Source organism: Dendropsophus ebraccatus, chromosome 9 (assembly GCF_027789765.1).
Source record: "Dendropsophus ebraccatus isolate aDenEbr1 chromosome 9, aDenEbr1.pat, whole genome shotgun sequence".
Taxonomy (NCBI): Eukaryota; Metazoa; Chordata; class Amphibia; order Anura; family Hylidae; genus Dendropsophus; species Dendropsophus ebraccatus.
In genome coordinates this window covers 43825349-43848067 of record NC_091462.1, presented here as the reverse complement: position 1 = coordinate 43848067, position 22719 = coordinate 43825349, and the positions used below count along the sequence as shown (strand labels likewise).

General features: G+C 40.6%; 1 protein-coding gene and 1 non-coding gene across 3 annotated transcripts in view; both read left to right on the top strand.

Annotated features, from left to right (window-relative positions):
* IQCA1 (IQ motif containing with AAA domain 1) overlaps positions 1-22719 on the top strand; it is a 141663-nt gene that overhangs the window by 93660 nt on the left and 25284 nt on the right. For both annotated transcript variants that reach the window (XM_069985201.1, XM_069985200.1), the window contains exons 7-10: positions 9200-9284; positions 11378-11512; positions 19747-19822; positions 20020-20126. In XM_069985201.1, the coding sequence (XP_069841302.1) occupies positions 9200-9284; positions 11378-11512; positions 19747-19822; positions 20020-20126 (403 nt within the window). The remainder of the gene's footprint in view (positions 1-9199; positions 9285-11377; positions 11513-19746; positions 19823-20019; positions 20127-22719) is intronic.
* LOC138802239 (U2 spliceosomal RNA) lies at positions 22497-22687 on the top strand. Its single transcript, XR_011364715.1, has one exon. It is a non-coding gene; the product is annotated as a U2 spliceosomal RNA (small nuclear RNA).

Here is a 22719-nt window from a genome sequence, read left to right as displayed (position 1 = left end):
TTTGGTTACACAAGATTTGATTTTGTTACATAATATCTTTAGTATGGTTTAGTATAGTTACTTTACAAAAATTAATTGTATAGTACGAAATAAAAATTTCTAAGACAAAATCAAATTCTGTGTTAGGGTCTGATCACACCGAGGAATCAGCAAATAATTTGAAATGGAATTCACACTTAATTTCCCGTGGATTCTGCTTAAAATTCCGCTCGTAAAATATGAACAGAGCAATGTCTCATTGTGTTCAATGGAATTTCCACTCTGTTGTTCACACTGCGGAATTTACTCATAGAATCTTCCGCCGCAGATCCGTTTTCCGTCCAAAGAATTAACATGTCAATTCTTTGGGCGGCGTCCAATAGAGAAATCCCATAGAAGTCAATGGAACTTGAATTCTGCTTGAATTCCACACCTAGAGCCTAAGCTTAATAGGCGAGGAATTTCAAGGAAAAAGTTTTCCTCTTCAATTCCTCGCCTATTGCTCAATAGGAACATACAAAAGAAGGGTCCGTGGAGTCTCAGTTACGAGTCTCAAAACACGGGAATAGCCAGATATCCCTCCAGGGGAAGGAAGCCTATTGCCAAGGGGGTGCCTCCCAGTGGGGAGTACACCAAACCACCCTGATACGTAGCCCCTTAAGTCCCACTCGGTTGCGAGTATTGGAACATAAATAGGGAAATACCAGGGTGGCCCCTTATACGTCAAAGTCTAACTCTGTGGCGAGTATTGCGACATGACAAGGGTTTACCAAGGCAGGCATCCATCCACAGACAATCGTTTCGGGGTAGTTGCCCCTCGTCAGTGTGGAGTAGGATTCTGGCTATCAGGAGTAATGAAAAATAGACCAACAAAACACAGCAATCGCTGAGATCAGGTAGACCAGCAACAACAAAAAAAATCAATGGAGTACTCACTGAAGAGTCTCCACTGATGCATTGCCCCCTATAAATTTACAAAAGAAGGGTCCGTGGAGTTTCAGTTACGAGTCTCAAAACACGGGAATAGCCAGATATCCCTCCAGGGGAGGGAAGCCTATTGCCAAGGGGGTGCCTCCCAGTAGGGAGTACACCAAACCACCCTGATACGTAGCCCCTTAAGTCCCACTCGGTTGATTTTTTTTTGTCGCTGGTCTCCCTGAGCTCAGCGATTGCTGTGTTTTGTTGGTCAATGGGAACATACCACTACAGAATAAAGTTCTGTGTGACAAAACCAAATTCTGTTCTAACCTAGTTGCCGCTGTTTTGTAACAGTATGTAAATTTGGGTGCACAGGGTTTATTTTGTAAATCTATAGTCACAAAAAATGTTTTTGGTGTGACAGAGTCAATGTTTATAAGACTAAGACCATGTTCACATGGTGTAAGACACTGGCCGTTCTGTGACTGGATTTCGGATGAATTCGGATGCAGGAGCATCCATGTGCGCCTGCATGCGAATTCCCCGCTGCCACAATGGAGCATGCCACACGCTCCATTGTGTGAACTGACAGGTTCTCTGCAAAGTGTATACACTCGGGCCGTGATTCCACAGATGGCAGCACAATGTAAGTTTCATATTAATAACGGCCGTTGTTGCAAATCGGCATTCATGCAACAAAATTATATTTTGTACAGATTTCTGAAAAAGCATACACCCAAATAATTTTTGTACATTCTGTAAAAAACAAATTGATTTGAGCACAAAAATTATTTCTGTCATCGCAAGATTCTGTATGCACAAAAACATATGAAGGCTAATAGATTTTTGTCTCACAGACCATATTTTAGTCAAACAGCACCCCAAAAGTTAGGGGACCCATTACATGTTTTGCATTGGGGCCCAGGAACTTTATGTTCTGTCCTTTGCCTACATGGAAAAAAAATCTAACCAGAACAAGCCAATTGTTATACAAATGGGTTCAATCATACATATACCGGTTGTCAGCAGACCTTATATATCTTCCATTTTTAGATCCTGGTATTTAGCTGAACTTCCTCTGATGCGGCCGCTGAACCATGATGTTTACAGCTTTTTTCCCTTAGCTAGTCTTCCTGGATCAAGGACGATATAGTGATATGCCTCTTGGTTTTAGGCTGATGGTAAATGCTTGTCATTACATTCCTTTGACAAGCACTCCACTAATTTCAGCTATCAACTCCTTCGCTTAAAGGGATTTTATAAGATTTAAAAATGGCCTGCTGATTTCCAAAAACATCACGACTCTTATCCATGGCCTGTGTCATGTATTACAGCTCAGCCACAACTGTACTAGAACAGCACACCCCATTTAATCTCTTCCAACCTTCTCAGTAAAATAGTAAAAAAAAAGTTGATCCAGACCCTTCTGGTCTTTGCCGCACCATAAGCCTTCTCAAATCCTCCTGCTCTGTGTAATGGCTCTTGTATCCAGGAGATCAGGCTTCCTCCTTGCCTCCTAATTAGTTCTGAACTAACTAAACAAACTTAGGAGAAAGATGGATGAAAAAAGACTATTGATCAAGAGCGCTTATTCCTATGTTCCCTATTTCTTCATAATCTTCTAAAAGAATGTTAGGAAGAGGTAAGGGCCATATTACATGGGGTAATTATCGGCTGAACAGGCCAATACTGCCCTGTGAAAAAGGCCCAGTGATCAGCTGGTAAGCAAGCAAACACTCGTTCGCTGGGCGATCGTGTCATTTTAGGTGGTTGCACTTCACTATTTGTACATAGGGATGTCTGGCCAACAATATAAAATTGTTATATAAAGGAAACACACAAGCAATCCAGCAATCATCAATATGGCCCTTCCTGTACAATAATTCAGCCATGTAAGCACTCTCTAAGGCTAAGATCACACAACGTAAATTTTAATATTAATCACAGCGATCAATTTACGTTGCGCTGCAGTCAATGGGATCCCGGCCGGAGTGTATTCACATAGTATACACTCCGGGCAGGATCCCTAGCGGCCGCAGCAAAAACTTACATGTCAGTTTTGTGCAGCCGCTATTCATTGAACAGAGGCCACACAGAACTGTCAGTTCTTACAATGGAAAGTGCGGCTCCGGCAGCACTTTCCATTGTGTGCAATGGTGAATTGGGATGTGGCACACATGGAGGCGCCTGCATACCAATTCAATAGAAATGAATTCATCTGGCCGCTACTGCAGTACTAGCCTGGACAAACTTTACTGACATTGGCCATTCTGTGACATAGACGGGTCACAGAATGGCCGCTGTCTTAGGCTGGGTTCACACTACGTATATTTCAGTCAGTATTGTGGTCCTCATATTGCAACCAAAACCAGGAGTGGATTAAAAACACAGAAATGATCTGCTCACACAATGTTGAAATTGAGTGGATGGCCGCCATATAACAGTAAATAACGGCCATTATTTCAATATAACAGCCGTTGTTTTAAAATAACAGCAAATATTTGCCATTAAATGGCGGCCATCCACTCAACATTGTGTGAACAGATCCTTTCTGTGTTTTCAATCCACTCCTGGTTTTGGTTTCAATATGAGGACCACAATACTGACTGAAATATAAGAAGTGTGAACCCAGCCTTACCCTGTGTGAACCTGGCCATAATGGGTGCTGATCCTCTCAAGATTCTGAAAAGGTTCCTAAGAAACTCAGTGGAGTATGACTGCATGATCAGACTAGAGCTATGTTCACACAATGTACTATTTTTTTAAAAGAACGGGAACTGTTTTCATTAAAACAACGGCCATTCTTTTCATACTGCAATGATATGCATTGGAGTCAATGGAACAACGGCCATTGTTTTCACAAAATGCATTGAACAATGGCACTCAAAACAACAGTCGATGTTCCATTGACTTTAATGCATAACATTACAGTATGAAAAGAACGGCTGTTGTTTTAATGGAAAAATAGTAATAGTAATTAAAAAAAATAGTATGATGTGTGAACATAACCTAGGAGTGTTAGCTAGAAAACTATGATATAATTAAATGCATTGGACCAAGGATGGCTGCAAGTGTTCATGTACTGTAACTTTTATGAAGGAATGTTATTTAGGAAAGCATCTGCGTGAATCTAAGCGATTCATAATGTGCGTCACTGTGAATCAAGACAGATTGATTCAATTCTTTAAATTGGCAAATGATAGGGGAGCACAAGTAATCATATATAAAATCAAGCCGCTCACCCCTCCCCGAGTATCTGTAAAAAAGTACAGAGGCTAGCTTCATGTTACCACTTTAATTGTATAAATAAAACCAAATGCTGCGCTCCTCGCTCCCTATAGTAGAGATTTCAAACATCATTTCTGTAACAGGCAACTAAAAAAGGAGCGGCTCCAGCAGTAACACAGCCGCGTGATTTCACAAAGCGATTATCGTCCATATTCGGCCAATATCAGCCGTTACGGACGATAATCGATACGTGTAATAGAAGACAATGTCGATGACGGCTGATCTTTGTCTTTTAACATCTGCTCCCTTCGCTCCACACTTACCCGCTCGATGTCGGCACGTGTAGTAGCATCGGCAGCGAGCGGGGGAACGAGGAGCAAGCAAGCTCTGACCTGACACGTTGGTGTTCGCTTGCTCCCTCTCATCGCCCCGTGTAATAGGGGCTTAACATTGGAAGACTATATGAGAAGAGTAGGAAACATTCTCACTATTGTTCTCTGCATTCTATCGACCTCATACTGTATCCATAAAGCACTAGGTTAGAGACAGTGACACATTAGGGCTAATGATGATGTGATTGGAGAATAGTCTCTGTGGAGAGACAATTACAATTTACTCAAGGAAACATTTTTTCCATGGTTTTAACATTTTCCTTGGCCGCTAATGATCGAGTAATAATAGTTAAGACTGGTAATCATGTTCAGAATCCTCAGTCCCATTGGGGCTCATTTATCAGTCATGTAGTTTGAATGACATGTATGATCTGGGAGTGATGGCCTCTATAATAGACTGATGAAAATATTATACAACACTTTGTAATCTTGGAACAACAACAAATGAGGACAGCATTAAAGGGGTTGTCCAGCCAAAATCTTTCTCTTTCAAATCAACTGATATCAGAAGGTTACTGTATATAGATTTGTAATTTACTTCTATTAAAAAATCTCAGGTCTTCCCATACTTATTAGCTGCTATATGTCCTGCAGGAAGTGTTGTTTTATTTACACTGCTCTCTATTGACATCTCTGGCTGAGCCAGGAACTGTCTTGGTTTTTTATGAATCCCCATAGAAAACCTCTCCTGCTCTGGACAGTTTTTGTCTCGGCCAGAGATGTCAGCAGAGAGCACTCTGTCATACTGAAAATAAAACAACACTTCCTGCATGACATACAGCAGCTAATAAGTATGTAAAGACTTCAGATTTTTTAATAGAAGTAAATTACAAATCTATATAACTTTTTGACACCATTTGAGTTGAAAGAAAAAGATTTTCGCTGGACAACCCCTTTAAAGGGGTATTCTAGAAAAAATTCTTCTATTCACGGACTGCTCTCTCCATGTAATTCCCCTCCCGCACTGTACTTCTTTGATGTCTGTGTCGCACATGTAACTTCCCGCTTAGCCAATCAGTGGCCACAGTGATGTCTAACCTCCACCACTGATTGGCTGAGCAGGAAGGTCGTTGTGTGACACATACACATACACAAGCACATGCAGTACAGTTCTGTCCTGCATCTAAATAACTTTATTTCACATTTTTACAATTCTATTTTTTTATTATACTTTTTGGTTTTCACCTATGATTGACTTATGGATGTAAATATTGATTTTTGGCAAATATTTGGCCCATAGCATAGCCTTTATTTTGTATGGTGTGTTTCTGAGCTGGAGGTACAGTACTTATTTTTCCATAATACAATGTCTGTGTGTATTCAGTGTCTTTGTGTACCTGCAGTTGTGGGTTTCTAAGCAGAATCAATAGAACACAATACAGGAAAGCCCTGGCTGATAGGAGATCTGTGGGAGAGGAATGTTAAGGTTGCCTCTACACAGAAGGTGTTGAGAGGACAGGCAATAAATAATGATTCTGTCTTTGTCCTTTTGGCTTTTGCTTTCCTGGCAAAGCAGATGGGCTGCAGCAGATCAGCAGGCCATGTTATGTCAGACCCTGCTATTAGTAAGGAGATGCCGGTGAATGAAGAAAAGGTCTTGTATGCTCTCTCATTCCATTTATACTTATGTTAGGTCAGTTCCCACCATTAATAAAGGATCCCTGCCAAGAGTTGCTTAGCAGTCACAACATGAAGATCCATCACTGGAGACCTGGATGTCAAATTCGTACCTTTCTCTATGCCCAAATAAAGTCTATTTATACCACCCACAAGGATTTTCCACTGACACCTTAAGCTATGTCATTAAAGGGGTAGTTCACAAAAACAATTTCTTTCAATGAATTGGTGCCAGAAAGTCCAGAGATTCTAAATGTACCTCTATAAAAACAAAAAAATCTCAAGTCTTCCAGTACTTACCAGCTGATGTATGTCCTGCAAGAAGTGGTGGATTCTTTCCAGTCTGGAGAGCAGGAGAGGTTTTCTATGGGGATTTGCTACTGCTTTGGACAGTTCCCGACAATGGCAGAGGTGGAAGCAGAGAGTCTGTGTCAGACTGGAGAGAATACACCATTTTCTGCAGGATATACAGCAGCTGATAAGTACTGGAAGACTTGAGATTTTGTATTGAAGTAAATTACAAATCTCTGGCAGTTGATTTGAAAGAAAATGTTTTGATGAACAATCCCTTTAATATACTGTCACACTTTTAGGCCATGTTCACACAACGTAAGTTAAGTATTCATCACGGCCGTTGTAGCCGATTTGCAACAACGGCTGTGATTAATACTTAACTTACATTGTGCTGCAGCTAGAGGGAATGCCGGCCGGAGTGTACATAGTATACTAGTCTATGTATCGCTAGTGGCCGCACAAAAAACTGACATGTCCTTTTTCTGCCGCCGCTATTCATTGAATAGCGACCGCAGAAGACATGTCAGTTCACACAATAGAGCGTGCGACTCCGGCTGTACACTCCATTGTGTGCAGCGGTGTATTGGGATGCATCACAATTCTTTAGAAATTAAGATCTGGCCGGGTCACAGAATGGCCAGTGTTTTACAAAGTGTGAACATGGCCATATACAGCAAAATCATATGACCGGCAATGATATCCTAAAGAAGCATTAACTGATAGAGGTAATACAAGATTTCATGTGCTATGGGACATACTGGGGACATTTATTCAGACCAGTGTCCGTAAAGGAACGTTTCCACTCTTCCTTTGCACTAATTTGATAAGTCTTTCTCGTTGTACCATAGTAAGCCTGTATTTTCTAGTTACATCACAACCGCTTCTTTCTAGGAAAATAACTTGTTACATTGTGTTCACATAGAAATGTGTTAATATTGTGAGATATTCAGTGTTTTAAAGCTGCATCCATTATTCTGTTGAAGTGTGAACCTCGCACGGTGAGTTTTCTAACAAAGTTTGCAAATTTTTTACCAATATCATAAGATACCATTATATATAAAATAGGTCATCTCCCTGAAGGGGTTAATGTTCTCTTCTTTCAACAAGATTATTGAAAATCAATTATATAAAACTTTATGGGGTAATATATCACGGGGAACAATGGAAAAATATATGTGCCTATATTTCTATCGCCAGTTAAAAAAAAAAGAGGGATTTCACTGGTATTTTTGCTATTAAGCCCTATTTATGGATCTTACTGCCATCAACCTAGCAATGGATACCTAATCAAGACCACCAACCTTCCAGATAAAAAGGTAAAAATCTCTATGTAAGATGGAACCATCATAAATCCTGTTTTCACAAAACGCACTTAGTTTTTTTATGGTTTATATATGGCATCAAATCAATATTAACCAATATTAGCACTGCCACCAATGGCTGCAGTTTATTTATACAGGTCAAGGAACTTCACATTGCCTTCTAATGTTAGAGGGGTCATTATTTTTTTACAGTACACACCTCCACTGTTGCAGAACCTATTTTTGATGGGTAAGGGCCTTATAACATGGAGTGATATCTGCTTTGCTTCATGTAATAAAGACAGCAATCAGCCGAGGAGTGGATCATCAGCTGATTGTTATTTTTCAACCTGTTTTTAAATCATCGGTCGCTAGCCAAGCATCGCTCTGTGTAATAGGCCGACAGCTGATGAGAGGGATACTCAATGTATAAAAAATAATAAACACCAATGACACTTTCTAAATGATCTCTGAAGTGATAGACCACTTAGCCAATCACTGGCCACAGTGCTGTCCCATCCTGGCCAGTGATTAGCTGAGTCAGCAGGGTAGGAGGTGTCTGGGGCAGCTCCGGTCAGCAAAGAAAAGGCAGCAGGACAATTAAATGAAATATTTTGTAATTCCTATCACCTAATATATATAATTGAATGTAGATCCTGTCATCTGAAATATGTGGGATGCACAATCAGCCCTCCGAAAACACGTAGTGGAGAACATCGCTACAGCATTAACAAAAGTGTGGGCTCCAGCCAAACACTTCCTAGAGCAACATGGAGGAGATGTCTCCTCCTTAGTGTGCTACGGTATAAAGAAAATATACAAACCGCAACGGGGTGGCGATTGGAGAAGAAAAGCATAAGGAAGCAGAGTACATTTTTCACCTCGATACTAGAATACCCCACGGTTTGAACTATAGAAATGACCTATTATTCCATTACCGCTATTAAATGGTCAAACTTTGGTTTACATGCTCCACGCCCCTCAGATATTGTGTTTGGTCTTTAGTCAGTATACTTTATCATATACTTTATTACATATTATTTACAATTCAGTATTTACCAATTATTATGCAATGCGCTATGTTATTTGTTTACACAATATGTTATATTTCTATTTAGTTTGCATGCAGCTAGGTAAGGACTAGTCATGGTAATACATTTTCATGCAGTGACGTTCTCACCATCTATTGGTTGTCACTAGCTTTTAATCTTCATGTTTTCTTCATTTTGTATGTGACCATGACTAAGCGCTATGGCGCGAAGCGCGTTGGTTTTAAAATATTTATGAATTAAAAGTTATGTTTTAAGTCTTTCTATCACATGGGAGTGCTGACCGACCACAATCTTCTCCAAAACCGCTCCCTTCCTACAATACATATTTCTGTACAATGTTTCCCAAAAGTGTTATTTCAACAAATATAGCCTCGCTGTAAATGTACATGTACTAAAAGTGTATGTTCCGTTGTATTAGGCATGCTACTGGAAAATTTCCAGATTTCCCAGATGAGGAGGACGGTGGATCGAAGGCTATCTTTGCTCAGAAGACTCCAGAACAGGTATCACAGCTAAACATCCTGATATCCTATATGTCGAGGAATTGTACATTGTCCACTGACCAAGAGTAGAGGAGGCACAGGTCAGGGCTAAAAGTCTCTTCCTAGGAGACTGGTGTCTCTCTGCCTTATCCCAGCTGTCAGCTGTCGCTTTGCATCTCCGAACAATAAAAGATGGAAAGTGAAGCCACACAATGCAATGTAACATTTCCATCTCTGGCTGCCGCACTCATTTCTTTTTTCCCCCAGTTTTATCCCTGTCACTAGATCTGCAGCCTGGTGGAACAGGATCCTAATCTCCCCTGTGCATGTTACTGCTCCGCTTCTGCCTAGGCTTTGTACTCTGGCTCCTGCCTTTGATCCCTGGAGCGATAATAAGTATTAAATGTTAGCACATGATACCGTATACCCCTGGAGAGCGGTGCCTTAGTCTACCGGGTCCAGTCAGGATCTTGCTACTATGTCAGGGTCTGTTCACAAGAACGCCAAGAGCTTTCAAACAAAATACAGATTCTTTCCAGATTTTGATTTCTTTATTAAATAAATTGTAAAGATTTTGGCAGATGTTACATGTCAGCTCTCTAGGCCAATAAAAAAAGGACTATCGTGTTCCAAATCAGCCATGTTAAACAGCATGTTAATCACAACCTGTCTGTGTCCGGCTGTCAATATAGTCTTTCTTGACAGTCTGGAGAATCTGAAAGTAATAGCGGACAGTAAAGATGGAAGGGAGAAAGACTGAGAGGATAAAATATTAAAAATTCCTCCAAAGATTGTAGCAGACATCTTGTGTCCAGAACGCAGGAGATTATTCCATCAAAATGCCAATGCCGAGATGAAAACCATGTCTATTATCACATAAAGAAAGCTGTAATGTATAATATATATTAATAAAGGAATCATATAAAGAAACATGTTCAGGTGAATGTTATATCAGTTAAGCTGCCCATATACCTTCAGTAGCTGTATACCGAATAGTCGGTCAGCCAACAGCTATCTTACCCAATCACCACATACACATGAACACTGGACTCATGGTCCATGGTCTGTATGTTCTATATGGAGAGAAGAGGCCGAAGGATTGAGCAGTTGTAATCCATCATCTGTCCGGGAATAGTCAGGACCCCCATACACATTAGGCTATTTTCACATCACGTTTTCAGCCCCATGTCGGGCTACACGTCAGGAATCAATGAAAAAAAGATGCTGACGTGCAGCTTGGGGTGCAGCCAACAGCCCCATTGACTTGAATGGGCAGGACAGCGTAGAAGACTAGGCTTTTGAGTCATGCACAAAAGAAGTACTATAAAAGTGCTATATCTGCAGGCAAAATGTTGTCTTATGTGTATAGGGCCTAGTTTAGGAAAACATGGCACAAAGATGAAAGAAAAGTGAAAGGCGTATTCCCATCTGATAAAGTCCCCACTGCATGGGGATAACAAGTTGATCAGTCCAACCACTGGGTTCCCCCACCAATCTCCAGAAAAGGAACTAAATTCTGTCTGGATTGAATGATGGACACCACACGTGCACAGCCAGTGCTCTATTCTTTATGCAGCCACTGAACATTGCGGAGTAGTGATGAGTGAACTTCAGGAAAGTGTCTGGGTTCAACCACTTGGCCGAATTCAAACCCTTGATATTCAACTCCTGACGTCTGGAGAAGTTGGGCAGTATCTATGTCTTCCTAGCAGCCCTAGGGAGGCATCTCCACTTGAACACCAAGTTGAATGCCATGTAGCCGAACCCGGACACTTTTCTGAAGTTTACTCATCACTACTGTTCAGTGACAGAAAGTTTGGCACCATAGAAAATGAATAGAGTGTGTGCTGAGCAATTAGCCCAGCAAAATGGCAGCCCCATGTTCACAACTTTATTGCATCTGTAGCTCTCAGCAACTCCACCAACAGCTCCATATTACTGAACAATATTACCACTAATTCTGATTTAAGAGTCTTGTTTTTAACTGTGGTAGGGAATTATTATAAGAGCCACTTGGGCAAGTAATACAGCCTTATAAATACTTGCAATATAAAATCATTATGCACAAAATACAACTGGTCTGGGTCTTTCCCTAATTTTGTCCTATGCTTTAGGTTGCTGCGGAGTTAGCAGCTAAAGAAGAAGCCAAAGATAAGAAGAAGAAGGAAAAGGGGAAAAAAGAGGGGAAAAAGAAAGGAAAGAAGGAAAAAGATAAAGGCAAAGGAAAAAAGGGTAAAGGCAAGGAGGAGGTAAGAAGGCATCCCTGCTGGTTCTATATGCAGAAATAGAAAATCCCAAGAGCCCTTTAAGTCTGTATTAAGTTTCATGAGTACAGCAGATACATACACATGGCCTAAAAGTGCTGTAAACTGTATCAAATGCCAGAAAAAACAACATGTAGTAGCAACAGAGGAACTTTACAAGCACATGTAATGCTGACTACAATTACTGCTCATAATCAGATAGAAATACATTAGGTTGCAGAATGAGGCAGAACAACACTGACTAGATGCTTACTGAATTACTGTACATATATAAGAAACATTCTATTGCAACTAGTTTCCGGCATGTTAGTTTTTCTCAGAGTTTTTAAATGATCCCAGGCATTTATACCAGCACCAGGTAACGGACTGCAGCACATGCATATGGTGTTCCCAGCACTCATAAAAGGAAACTTTTACTTAGATTTATGGAGAGTTACTGGACAGATAAGGATTGCTAAATACATGGAGATTCTAATAATGATGAGGCAATGTGTGCAGAATCTGGACAGTAAATATACATATACAGTGGTACATTGGTTTAAGAGTAACTTGGTTTAAGCGCGTTTTGGTTTAAGAGCTCACAGTTTTTCTAAATTGTGACTTGGTTTAAGAGCATTGCTCTGGTTTAAGAGCTTCCTGTACTGGGTGGGAAGGGGAGTGGAGGAGGGGCATGGTCTGCATAGCAGGGTCTACAGCCCTGTACTCTGACCCAGGAAGTCTCCCTCACCTTCCAAATCATAGCAGATCCACTTCAGGCTGGGGCTTGCATCAGGGGACAGGACTGTGGAGGCAATCTCTCCATAGCTGTAACCCCTCTCTCCCCGGACAGAGAGTGCTGCATGTATATGCCCACATCTGCCCTGCTCATTCCTTCATGCCCCTACAGTCTCTGTCAGCCCTTGTGTTTCCCATCCTTGTGTTTAATTTGTTTTACATGTTATTTAGAATTAAAAAAAATCATTATTTTTGGAGTGTGGAACCAATTTCTGCATTTTAATTATTTGGACTACAAGTGCGGTCCCAGAACGAATTATGCTCATAATCCAAGGCACCACTGTATAAACATACTGTATAAACATACTGTATATATATATATATATATATATATATATATATATATATATATATATTTGACCTTGGTTGTCTTCGACAGATAGTTAACACTTTTTATAGCTCATGCACTTGACCATGTTACAGCTCCATACAAACTCCAGAGTGACTTTATGAGGCCATATTGCTCCTCTGTTTGGCTCAGTTTTCTGATGCATTAGGAAAATAAATGGTGCATATACTATGAGGTACCATGTTACTGAGGCTATGTAATGTGGTATCATTATGTGGTATGTTCTAATTAATGTCATGTTACAGAGATATCATTGATATCTCGTGGGAGAATGGAGTGGCAGGTCATGCAAGCACAAGTCTGCTCCATTCATTGTTTACAGGAGCACAAGAGTTAGGCAAGCACAGTGCTCGGCTATCTCTGACACTCCCATAGACAATTAATAGAGTGAAGGTATGAATGAGTTACTGACTGCTCCATTTTGAGGTCCCCATTCTCAAGTTCATGAGTGGATACAGGAGTGAGCCAACCCAAACCCCCCCCCCCACCCCCACCCTACCCTCCGACAATCTGACTCTCATCCCCTACCCTGTTTTTAGTTGGGATACTCCTTTAAGATGTTTGTATTTACATGAATTGTTGACTATGTCAAGATGTACCCGGGTAGAGTATGAGTAGATCCTTCCAGAATGAAGGGTGCCTTGGAGGTGCCAAAAAGGCAAATTCTTTGGAAAATATAGTCAGAATAAAGCTCAAATAAAGAAAACCCTTGCTCCTACTACTGTTCAGCTATGGTATTTAGTTAAAAAAAACTTTAAACGTTACTAATGCATTCAAATAATTGAACTCAAACTGAATAGCTGACACATTATAACTTATTCCCCATTAGATTCTCATACAAGGTCGCTGTAGAATGTATATTTTCTCTATATACTGAATTCAGATGGGCCATTCATTCCCATTTCCCAAACTAATTTTGACATTGACTTTTCGCAATGTGAATGGATTAAGTGGTCCCCTTACAACTTCCTATGTTACACCGAGAAGGATTCAGTGACGGCAACAATTTTAGAAACACTGCCATAGGGGACAGCATTATTAGATTATACTATCAAAAAGTATTAACAAGTAACAAAAGTCTAATCTAGTCCACATGTTATGTGTCAAAAACATCATATTATTCCCATTAAGGTCTAACTCCTTGTGGCATTAGGGTTTAGTGTCAAGCATAAAAAATCTCAGCTTTAGTTCAGAATATGAGCTCCTAGTATATACCTCAAAACTGAGGTGTGCGATAGGAATTGTGGATAGCTAAAAGATTTGCCTTGTATCCTCAGAGTTCTACTTACATACAAAACTTTTAACAAATTCTTCAATTTAACCAATTTTAGACTAGGTGGTTATAATGTTAAAGTCCACCTTTGACAAAGTCTGGACCCGGCACAGAATGCAATCTATTTGCAGACAGAAGTTCACATGTGGTGGCGACCATGCTGTGTCAGTACCATGCACAATCCACATTCTGATCCAATTGGGGTTGCACCTATTTCCGACCTGGTGTGGTCATCTCCATGGATAAACAATCTTCAAGTGGCAAATGGATTGCTTCCCACGCCAGGTCCAGACTTCTTGACAGGTACACTTTAAATATATCAATCAATTTTGTTTTCAAGATAATATGTAATCCAAGCTACATTTTCTAGCACTCCTTTTGATTCTCTTCTACAATCTAGGCTTACTGTATTTAACCACTTGACATGTTTGTATCAGGAGGGGTTCTCAGCAAGCAGATTAGAACAGAAGACACAATGGATACTGCCGGCCACCGAGCTGCATTCAGCACGTTAGTGCAGTTGATACCTCTGTATCTGCTGTAGGAACATTCTTTTTTTTTTTTACATTGACTGTCGGGTGTGCCCACAAATCAATTAACCATTCACTTCAATGTAATGTGCGGCTGCCCGCCGTACTTTACATTACGTGAACAGCTATTATTTCCATACGCTGGTCACTGAACAGTGTCCTAAAATAATAGGCATGTACATTATTTTCTAAAGAACTCTAAATTCTAAAGAACGGGCGTTAAAATAACAATTTGTGAACACAGCGGGCAGCATTGCATTGACTTCAAAGCAATGCCGCCCCCGCAGTAAAGAACGGACACTGATTCCATTGCAATCAGCATTTGTTCTTTACTGAAATATAACGTTGTGTGAACATGGCCTTAGACTTGAGAACGATTAACAATGATTTTGAGATCAGCTCAAAAGATGCGATCAACGGCACACAAACGATTTCTCGTTCATAGTTTGCTTGTTGCCTCATTTACACCAGATTATTATTGCTTTAATTCGAGAGCTTTGCAATTTTTTGCACAATAATTGGCCCATGTAAAAGGCCCTTTAGGCTATATTTGTACTTTAGTATTTTGGTCAGTATTTTTAAACAAAACCTGGAGTGGATTAAAAAGGTACAAATCTTTCCATTATAATTTTTCTCTCTCTTCCATTCCTGGTTTTGGCTAAAAAATACTGACCAAATACTATGTGTGAATATATCCTAAGTGCAGAGTCCTGTGGAATATGTTGACACTATAAGACTATGTTCCCACAATGACTCTTTTAGATGACAAAACAGCATTTTTTTATGATGACAACCAGTAATAATTATGGTCATTATAAGTTTTCTTTTTAAAACAGTCGTTATATTACCTAAAAAGACGTTCTGGGAACATAGCCTAATACAGGTAATTATTAACAAGTATCCTTATAATGAGGGTACCCTGATGACACCATTATATGGGGATTCTGATGGTGGATGAGAGTACCCTAATAGCTTTGTTAACAAAGTTTTAAAGTCTAGGATCCTTTGATTATTTCTCTGCACACACTATTTAGAGAGAAAACTTCCTTTTCTAGGTTTCCACTCTCTAGGGATCCATAAGAGACACACAGACTGTCTCTCGAGTTCACGAAACTTGATAAAATGTACATGTAAGCTTATTTATTGTCCAACTTGCAGAATGCTACCTGTGTAACTTTCCACTATACATACTAGCCTGTAATTTATTCTTATCAGAGTCAAAGTCGCCAGAGATGTCTGCAACAGTTTTCCTACAGTCAGACAACTCTTGTTAAATTATCTTCTGAGAGGAGAATCCACATCTTAAATAATAATTAAGATAGCAATGTTCCCTTACATATGAGTTTTCTTTTTTACTTTAATATCATTACAATAATATTTCTCCTATACTTTAGATGGTGAAACATTAGATTGTATCTTAGTAAAAGCTATAAATGCGACACTTGGCTCGGTGCTGAAGGAAGGCAAACATTGTGTATATTGTTGAATGACACAAGCTGGCATCAGAGGGGATGCTGGCTCAGGGGAGTAGCCGCCAAAGTTCCAAGAAAGCCAAGTGCGGCCTACAGGTCAGAGAGGAAAGATGTGGTTACAATCTGATGTCAATCTCTACAAATATGCATTTAATCAGTGTGTAACTGTAGTCCTCTCACCATCTGCCCTCTTCCTCGGCCCCAGGAATAACACAAAATCGGCTCCATACATCCCACTTGAAGGACGGGGATTAGGGAAAGATTATTATTGAGACTTATTTTTTACAAATCTTTCCTGACATACAAACGTGTTTTCTAACAGAGCTAGTTAATATTGAGCAAATTAGAAGCTGGTTTATTGCCCAATTTCCATGAAACTTCCCTATAATCAATATATAGTAGCTAAGATCTGACTCGGCTATGTGACAGCTACTTACCTGGAAGACATATATCAGGGTGCACCATTAGTGCCCTATAGGTTTAGTAAAAATACATGTCCTACTGTATTTCATAGCTGTTTTCTGCTAAGATTAGTTGAGTTTATGTTCCTAGCGATTGGGTTGCCCTTTATGTATCCTTTATGGTTTTCCTTTGATTACTAATTCCAGCAGGTAAAAATGGTTCAAGGTTATGGCTATTGCAGAAAATACACAAAATTGATGGACAGAAGTGGGTGATATGCTGTATATACTTGTATGTAGAATATATGTGTCTATAGGCCCCAAAATGGTTGACATGTTTGAAAGTTCCTGTCACCAATAACGATTGTAAAATCAGCTCTGAAGCACAAACTGCAGCTCAAAAGGAAATTACTGTGCAGGCTAATATGTGCATAAAGTTGTATAATCTTGTCAAAGAGGATCTTTAAAAGTAACATGGCTCTATATATTAAAGGGAATTGATTACTAAACAGCTATGCATTGCTGTATTTACAGCTTATATTGCCCTAGGCGCTCGGACTGAATACAACCCATTACTGTGATTTCACATGCAACTGAATTTTTCCATGCAGATCTGTCACAAACACTTCATGCGGTACATGTGGACTTTTGCTGCCCTAGGCACAGGCCTATAGATGCTTAGTGGAAAATAGCCCTGGTGCTATGTAAACCCTTTTGTTTCATACTCAGGAAATGGGATTTGTGTCTGATCATGGAAGGTCCACTTGACTATATAATGCTTTTATTTGTATAGCGCACACAGATTCCGCAGCACTTTACATAGTTTTGCCAATTATTGCCCCTGTCCCCAATAGGGCTCACAATCTAAATCCACCTATCCGTATGTTTTGGGTGTGGGAGGAAACCGGAGTACCCGGAGGAAACCCACGCAAACATACAGAGAACATACAAACTCTTTGCAGATGTTGCCCTTGGTGGGATTTGAACCCAGGACTGCAAGGCTACAGTGCTAACCACTGAGCCACCGTGCTGCCCACTATGGGGCTCCTGAAGCTCATAAGTTCACATACTAGACAACTGCCCCATTCATTGTTCTTGGGAAACGCGAGAATAGCCAACTATGGCACTGGGCTATCTTTGGTAGAGATGATCGAACATCGGGATTTTGCAGGTTTGATTGAACTCGAACGTTCTCAAACCTCCAGCATTTGATTCCCGATGCCTTCACGTTCCGTGGGGAAGGAGTAGACAGCCCGAGTACCGCCTTAAATTCCTGGATACAGCCTAGGTAATAGGCTGTATCCCGAAATTCCAGGCGGTGCTTGGGCTGTCTCCTACTTTTCCACGGAACGGGAAGGCATCGAGAATCAAACGCTGCAGGTTCGAGAACGTTCGAGTTCGATCGAACCTGCAAAATCCCGATGTTCAATCATCTCTAATCTTTGGCACTCCCAAAGACAATGCATGGAGCAACGGTTGAGTATGCGCAGTGCCACTCCATGCAGACAGGAGTTTTGAAAGTTCTGTTCTTGAGATCCCAGGCGATGGCAGAAACCAGACCCCTCTCAGACACTTATCCCATAGCCTGTGGATAGGAGAAAGTGTCCATGGTGGCAAAACAAAACAAAGTAGCAAAAGACATATTTTCAAGGCCATCCCAATTTCCATCATATTCTTTTACTTTAACGCTAATGTTACTTTATTTTTTCCATAAACGATAATGATGTCAATTACATTATTACATGACATATTACTGTGAATTTATTTTTAGAAAATCAAGGAAAAGAAAGTTTACTAGTAAGATAATACGAGATAAAATCACCGGCTATTTTACATTTTTGAAATTCAGATGACCCTCAGTCGATGAGCTAATTCCCTGCAGATATGGATAATTGAAAACTGTGCCACACTAAAATAAGCAGAGTTCTAATGAAATGTATGGAGGGCTGCACATGAACCATAGATCTATAGGATCATGCGTTGTATCTATGTTTCCAATCATCCGTGCTTTCCAAGCATGAACTTATGAACCCTTATTACTTTCTACTTATCGACTTGAGAGAACAAGATTTGACACCCCATCAGGCATGTGTTTCTCCATTATACTATCAGTAATATAGGGGGAAAAATCTGGATATTGTTTGGTGTTTAGCCAACATTAGACATAAGGCGGCTGTATGACTCTATAGGAATAACATTCATATTACACTTCTGTAGTGATTTCATATTAATGACTTCACCAAACGCCCATCTGACACACTTAGATTATACTTACTTCCTCGGTTTCATTTGTTGTACAATATATATGTACACATTTACAATTATGAAAATTTGGCGTATATATAACAAATTTGTACAGTTAAAGGGATTCTTTGATTTAGAAAATCCATTAGAGAATTTAAGTGCTCAGGACCCTCGTGTTGCTAGAGGCAGTGTTGCTATTAGCGATGTTGTAAAACAGTCCAATTAGACTAGACTCTACGGTAGACGACTCTCACTGATTTGGTGAACTGCAGTGTAGTTTACTGCAAAAAGACTTCATTGATGGTCAAGTTTCGGCATGGTCCCACACAAAGGACATATTCAGAAAACCATGTTGTGTTGTGGAAGGCATGTTGCGTTGCACTTACTCTGGCTTTAAACCCCTAAAAAGTTAAAGGGAATGTGACTTATTGTTTAAACAATGATTTTATGTTAAACATAGCTTTTAAAGAATTTTTGATGATATTTTTTCAAATTTTCCATTTTTGGAAACGATAAAATAATATAAAATAATAAATAATATAAAATAATCCTGATATCTTGCAGTTTTCATTCTCACGAATGGGGCTAAAACTAAGCTGAGACTTTCTGTTGTGTCTGTAGGGATAAGAGGAGGCTGCTGTAAAGTGATCTGTACAGCATTGTAGTGACACCAGTAGATAGATAGCATCAGTACAAGACAATAGTAGCTCCGTCTGGAGTGACCTTTTCAAAAGTCACAGAGCACGCTTAGTAACGTTTCACATTCATCTCAAGGGGACAGAGTTTGTCTATTGTTGTCTATGTCCATGAGGCTTACTGTAAAGCATGTCACTAAATGCTGTAAAGAACAGTCCAGGCAATATGGCTGCCCCCATAACAATGTACCAAAAAAAAAAATTACAAAAAATTAAGTCAGAAAAAAGAAACAGATCAGAATTAAAAAAAAAAGTTTCTAATCAGTAAAAAGACAAATTAGGTGACACACTCCCTTTAAGTGTTGCAAGAAAGTCCTTGAAAGCTTTACCTCTCCTGTCTTGCCATGCTTATGAAACCCAACTTACGATATAGTTTTTTTTAAGGGTAATGAGTCACTTTGGTAAATGATATCACCTGGAGGGAAGTTCATTTAAATGACAATGTCTATTTAAACTTTTTCATAATTTTCTTCTTCTTTAGGAGGAAGAGCCAGGTTGGAAAATGAACCCAAGCCAATTTCTGCCTGACGTAGCATCTGCAAACCACACCTATGAAGGTGAGGCTATTTAAGAAAAGTAAAAATTACAAGTAGAGATAGAACATGCGCAGGCCTCTATATATATTTTAGGACTCATCCATAATAGAGAAAAGGGGCTCGGCACATTCTAATGCCCCTCAAAGACACATATAGACAAACGGTAAGGGTCAGCCTTTCCATTAATCTTCAGTTCTCATTGTCTGCTTCACTTGCAGGAGTTTGGCAAAATCGGAATGAGTCTTGGAATCTACATCAAACCCATGATCCTGAACTTATCAAAGAAGATAAAAGGAAGGAAGTAGAAGAAGAGATTAGAATACAGGTTTGGCTAAAATACAGTCTACAGGCCTACCCATACACATTAGAGACATGTTTGCCAAACCCATTGATTTTAGCAGCATTTTAATGTTCATGGAGGCCCCCGACTTTCCCCTAGTCATAGCCCCCCTCAACTAAAGGTTCCTATACACCTGCAATAACTGATAATTCAGCCCACAGTTAAAGGGGTAGTGCCGCGCTAAGAAATTATTCACAAAATAACACACATTACAAAGTTATACAACTTTGTAATGTATGTTATGTATGTGAATGGCCCCCTTCCCGTATACCCGGAAGTGTAGTGCAGTATACATACCTGATCCGTGTCGACCGACTCTGTCTGTAATCTTGTCAAAGACGTCATCTTCGGGAGGCCGGCCGACCCGCCATCCCTCATGCCGGCCCCCTCTGCCGCATCATAACTGTGCTCAGCCGTGATTGGCTGAGCAGCTGATGACGCGGCAGAGGGGGGCCGGCACTAGGGACAGCAGGAGCGGGTCGGCCAGCCTCCCGAAGATGACGTCTTTGACAAGATTACAGACAGGGTCGGTTGACACGGATCAGGTATGTATACTGCACTACACTTCCAGGTACACGAGCGGGGTCGGGGAACACGGGAAGGGGGACATTCACATACACTCACCGGCCACTTTATTAGGTACACCTGTCCAACTGAACGTTACCACTTAATTTCTAATCAGCCAATCACATGGCGGAAACTCAGTGCATTTAGGCATGTAGACATGGTCAAGACAATCTCCTGTAGTTCAAACCGAGCATCAGTATGGGGAAGAAAGGTGATTTGAGTGCCTTTGAACGTGGCATGGTTGTTGGTGCCAGAAGGGCTGGTCTGAGTATTTCAGAAACTGCTGATCTACTTGGATTTTCACGCACAACCATCTCTAGGGTTTACAGAGAATGGTCCGAAAAAGAAAAAACATCCAGTGAGCGGCAGTTCTGTGGGCGGAAATGCCTTGTTGATGTCAGAGGTCAGAGGAGAATGGGCAGACTGGTTCGAGCTGATAGAAAGGCAACAGTGACTCAAATAGCCAACCGTTACAACCAAGGTAGGCAGAAGAGCATCTCTGAACGCACAGTACGTCCAACTTTGAGGCAGATGGGCTACAGCAGCAGAAGACCACACCGGGTGCCACTCCTTTCAGCTAAGAACAGGAAACTGAGGCTACAATTTGCACAAGCTCATCGAAATTGGACAGTAGAAGATTGGAAAAACGTTGCCTGGTCTTATGAGTCTCGATTTCTGCTGCGACATTCGGATGGTAGGGTCAGAATTTGGCGTCAACAACATGAAAACATGGATCCATCCTGCCTTGTATCAACGGTTCAGACTGGTGGTGGTGGTGTCATGGTGTGGGGAATATTTTCTTGGCACTCTTTGGGCCCCTTTGTACCAATTGAGCATCGTTGCAACGCCACAGCCTACCTGAGTATTGTTGCTGACCATGTCCATCCCTTTATGACCACAATGTACCCAACATCTGATGGCTACTTTCAGCAGGATAATGCGCCATGTCATAAAGCTAGAATCATCTCAGACTGGCTTCTTGAACATGAGAATGATTTCTTTGTACTCAAATGGCCTCCACAGTCACCAGATCTCAATCCAATAGAACATCTTTGGGATGTGGTGGAACGGGAGATTCGCATCATGGATGTGCAGCCGACAAATCTGCGGCAACTGTGTGATGCCATCATGTCAATACGGACCAAAATCTCTGAGGAATGCTTCCAGCACCTTGTTGTATCTATGCCACGAAAAATTGAGGCAGTTCTGAAGGCAAAAGGGGGTCCAACCCGTTACTAGCATGGTGTACCTAATAAAGTGGCCGGTGAGTGTACATAACATACATTACAAAGTTGTATAACTTTGTAATGTGTGTTATTTTGTGAATGATTTCTTAGCGCCGCACTACCCCTTTAAGATAGCCATACACCCTCAATAACTGTTGGCAAGCCATTGTTCATCTGCCAGTTTATCCCCATACATAACGTTTAGTGTAGCTAAATATATCTGTGTTCTCTATGGAGAGGTGTAGGCTGCAGCCGGACAGCTTTGGCAGCAGCGTATCTCTCCGAGAAAAAAAGGTGTAGTAAAATTCAGCAAAAAAAAATTTTTTCAGATAAACTGGTGCCAGAAGGTGCCAGAGATTTGTAATTTACTCCTATTAAAAAATGTCAAGTCTTCCAGTACTTAGCAGCTGCTGTATGCATTGCAGGAAGTGGTGGATTCTTTCCAGTCTGACACAGTGCTCTCTGCTGCCACCTCTGTCTGTGTCAGGAACTGTCCATAGCAGTAGCAAATCCCCATAGAAAACCTCCCCTGCTCTCCAGACTGGAAAGAATATCACTTCCTATCGCTTCTCAGACTTTTGGCTAAGATCAAGTGTAGTATCTGTTCTTATCAGTTTAATATCTGATACGTCCCCTATCTGGGGACCATATATTAAATGGATTTTTAGAACAGGGAGATGGAAAAAGAGCTTGCTCTGTCCTCTCCAAGCGTTGACCTGGTATTGCAGTGCCTCCAGGTTCAGTGCACAAAAAAATATATATATCACTTCCTGCAGGATATACAG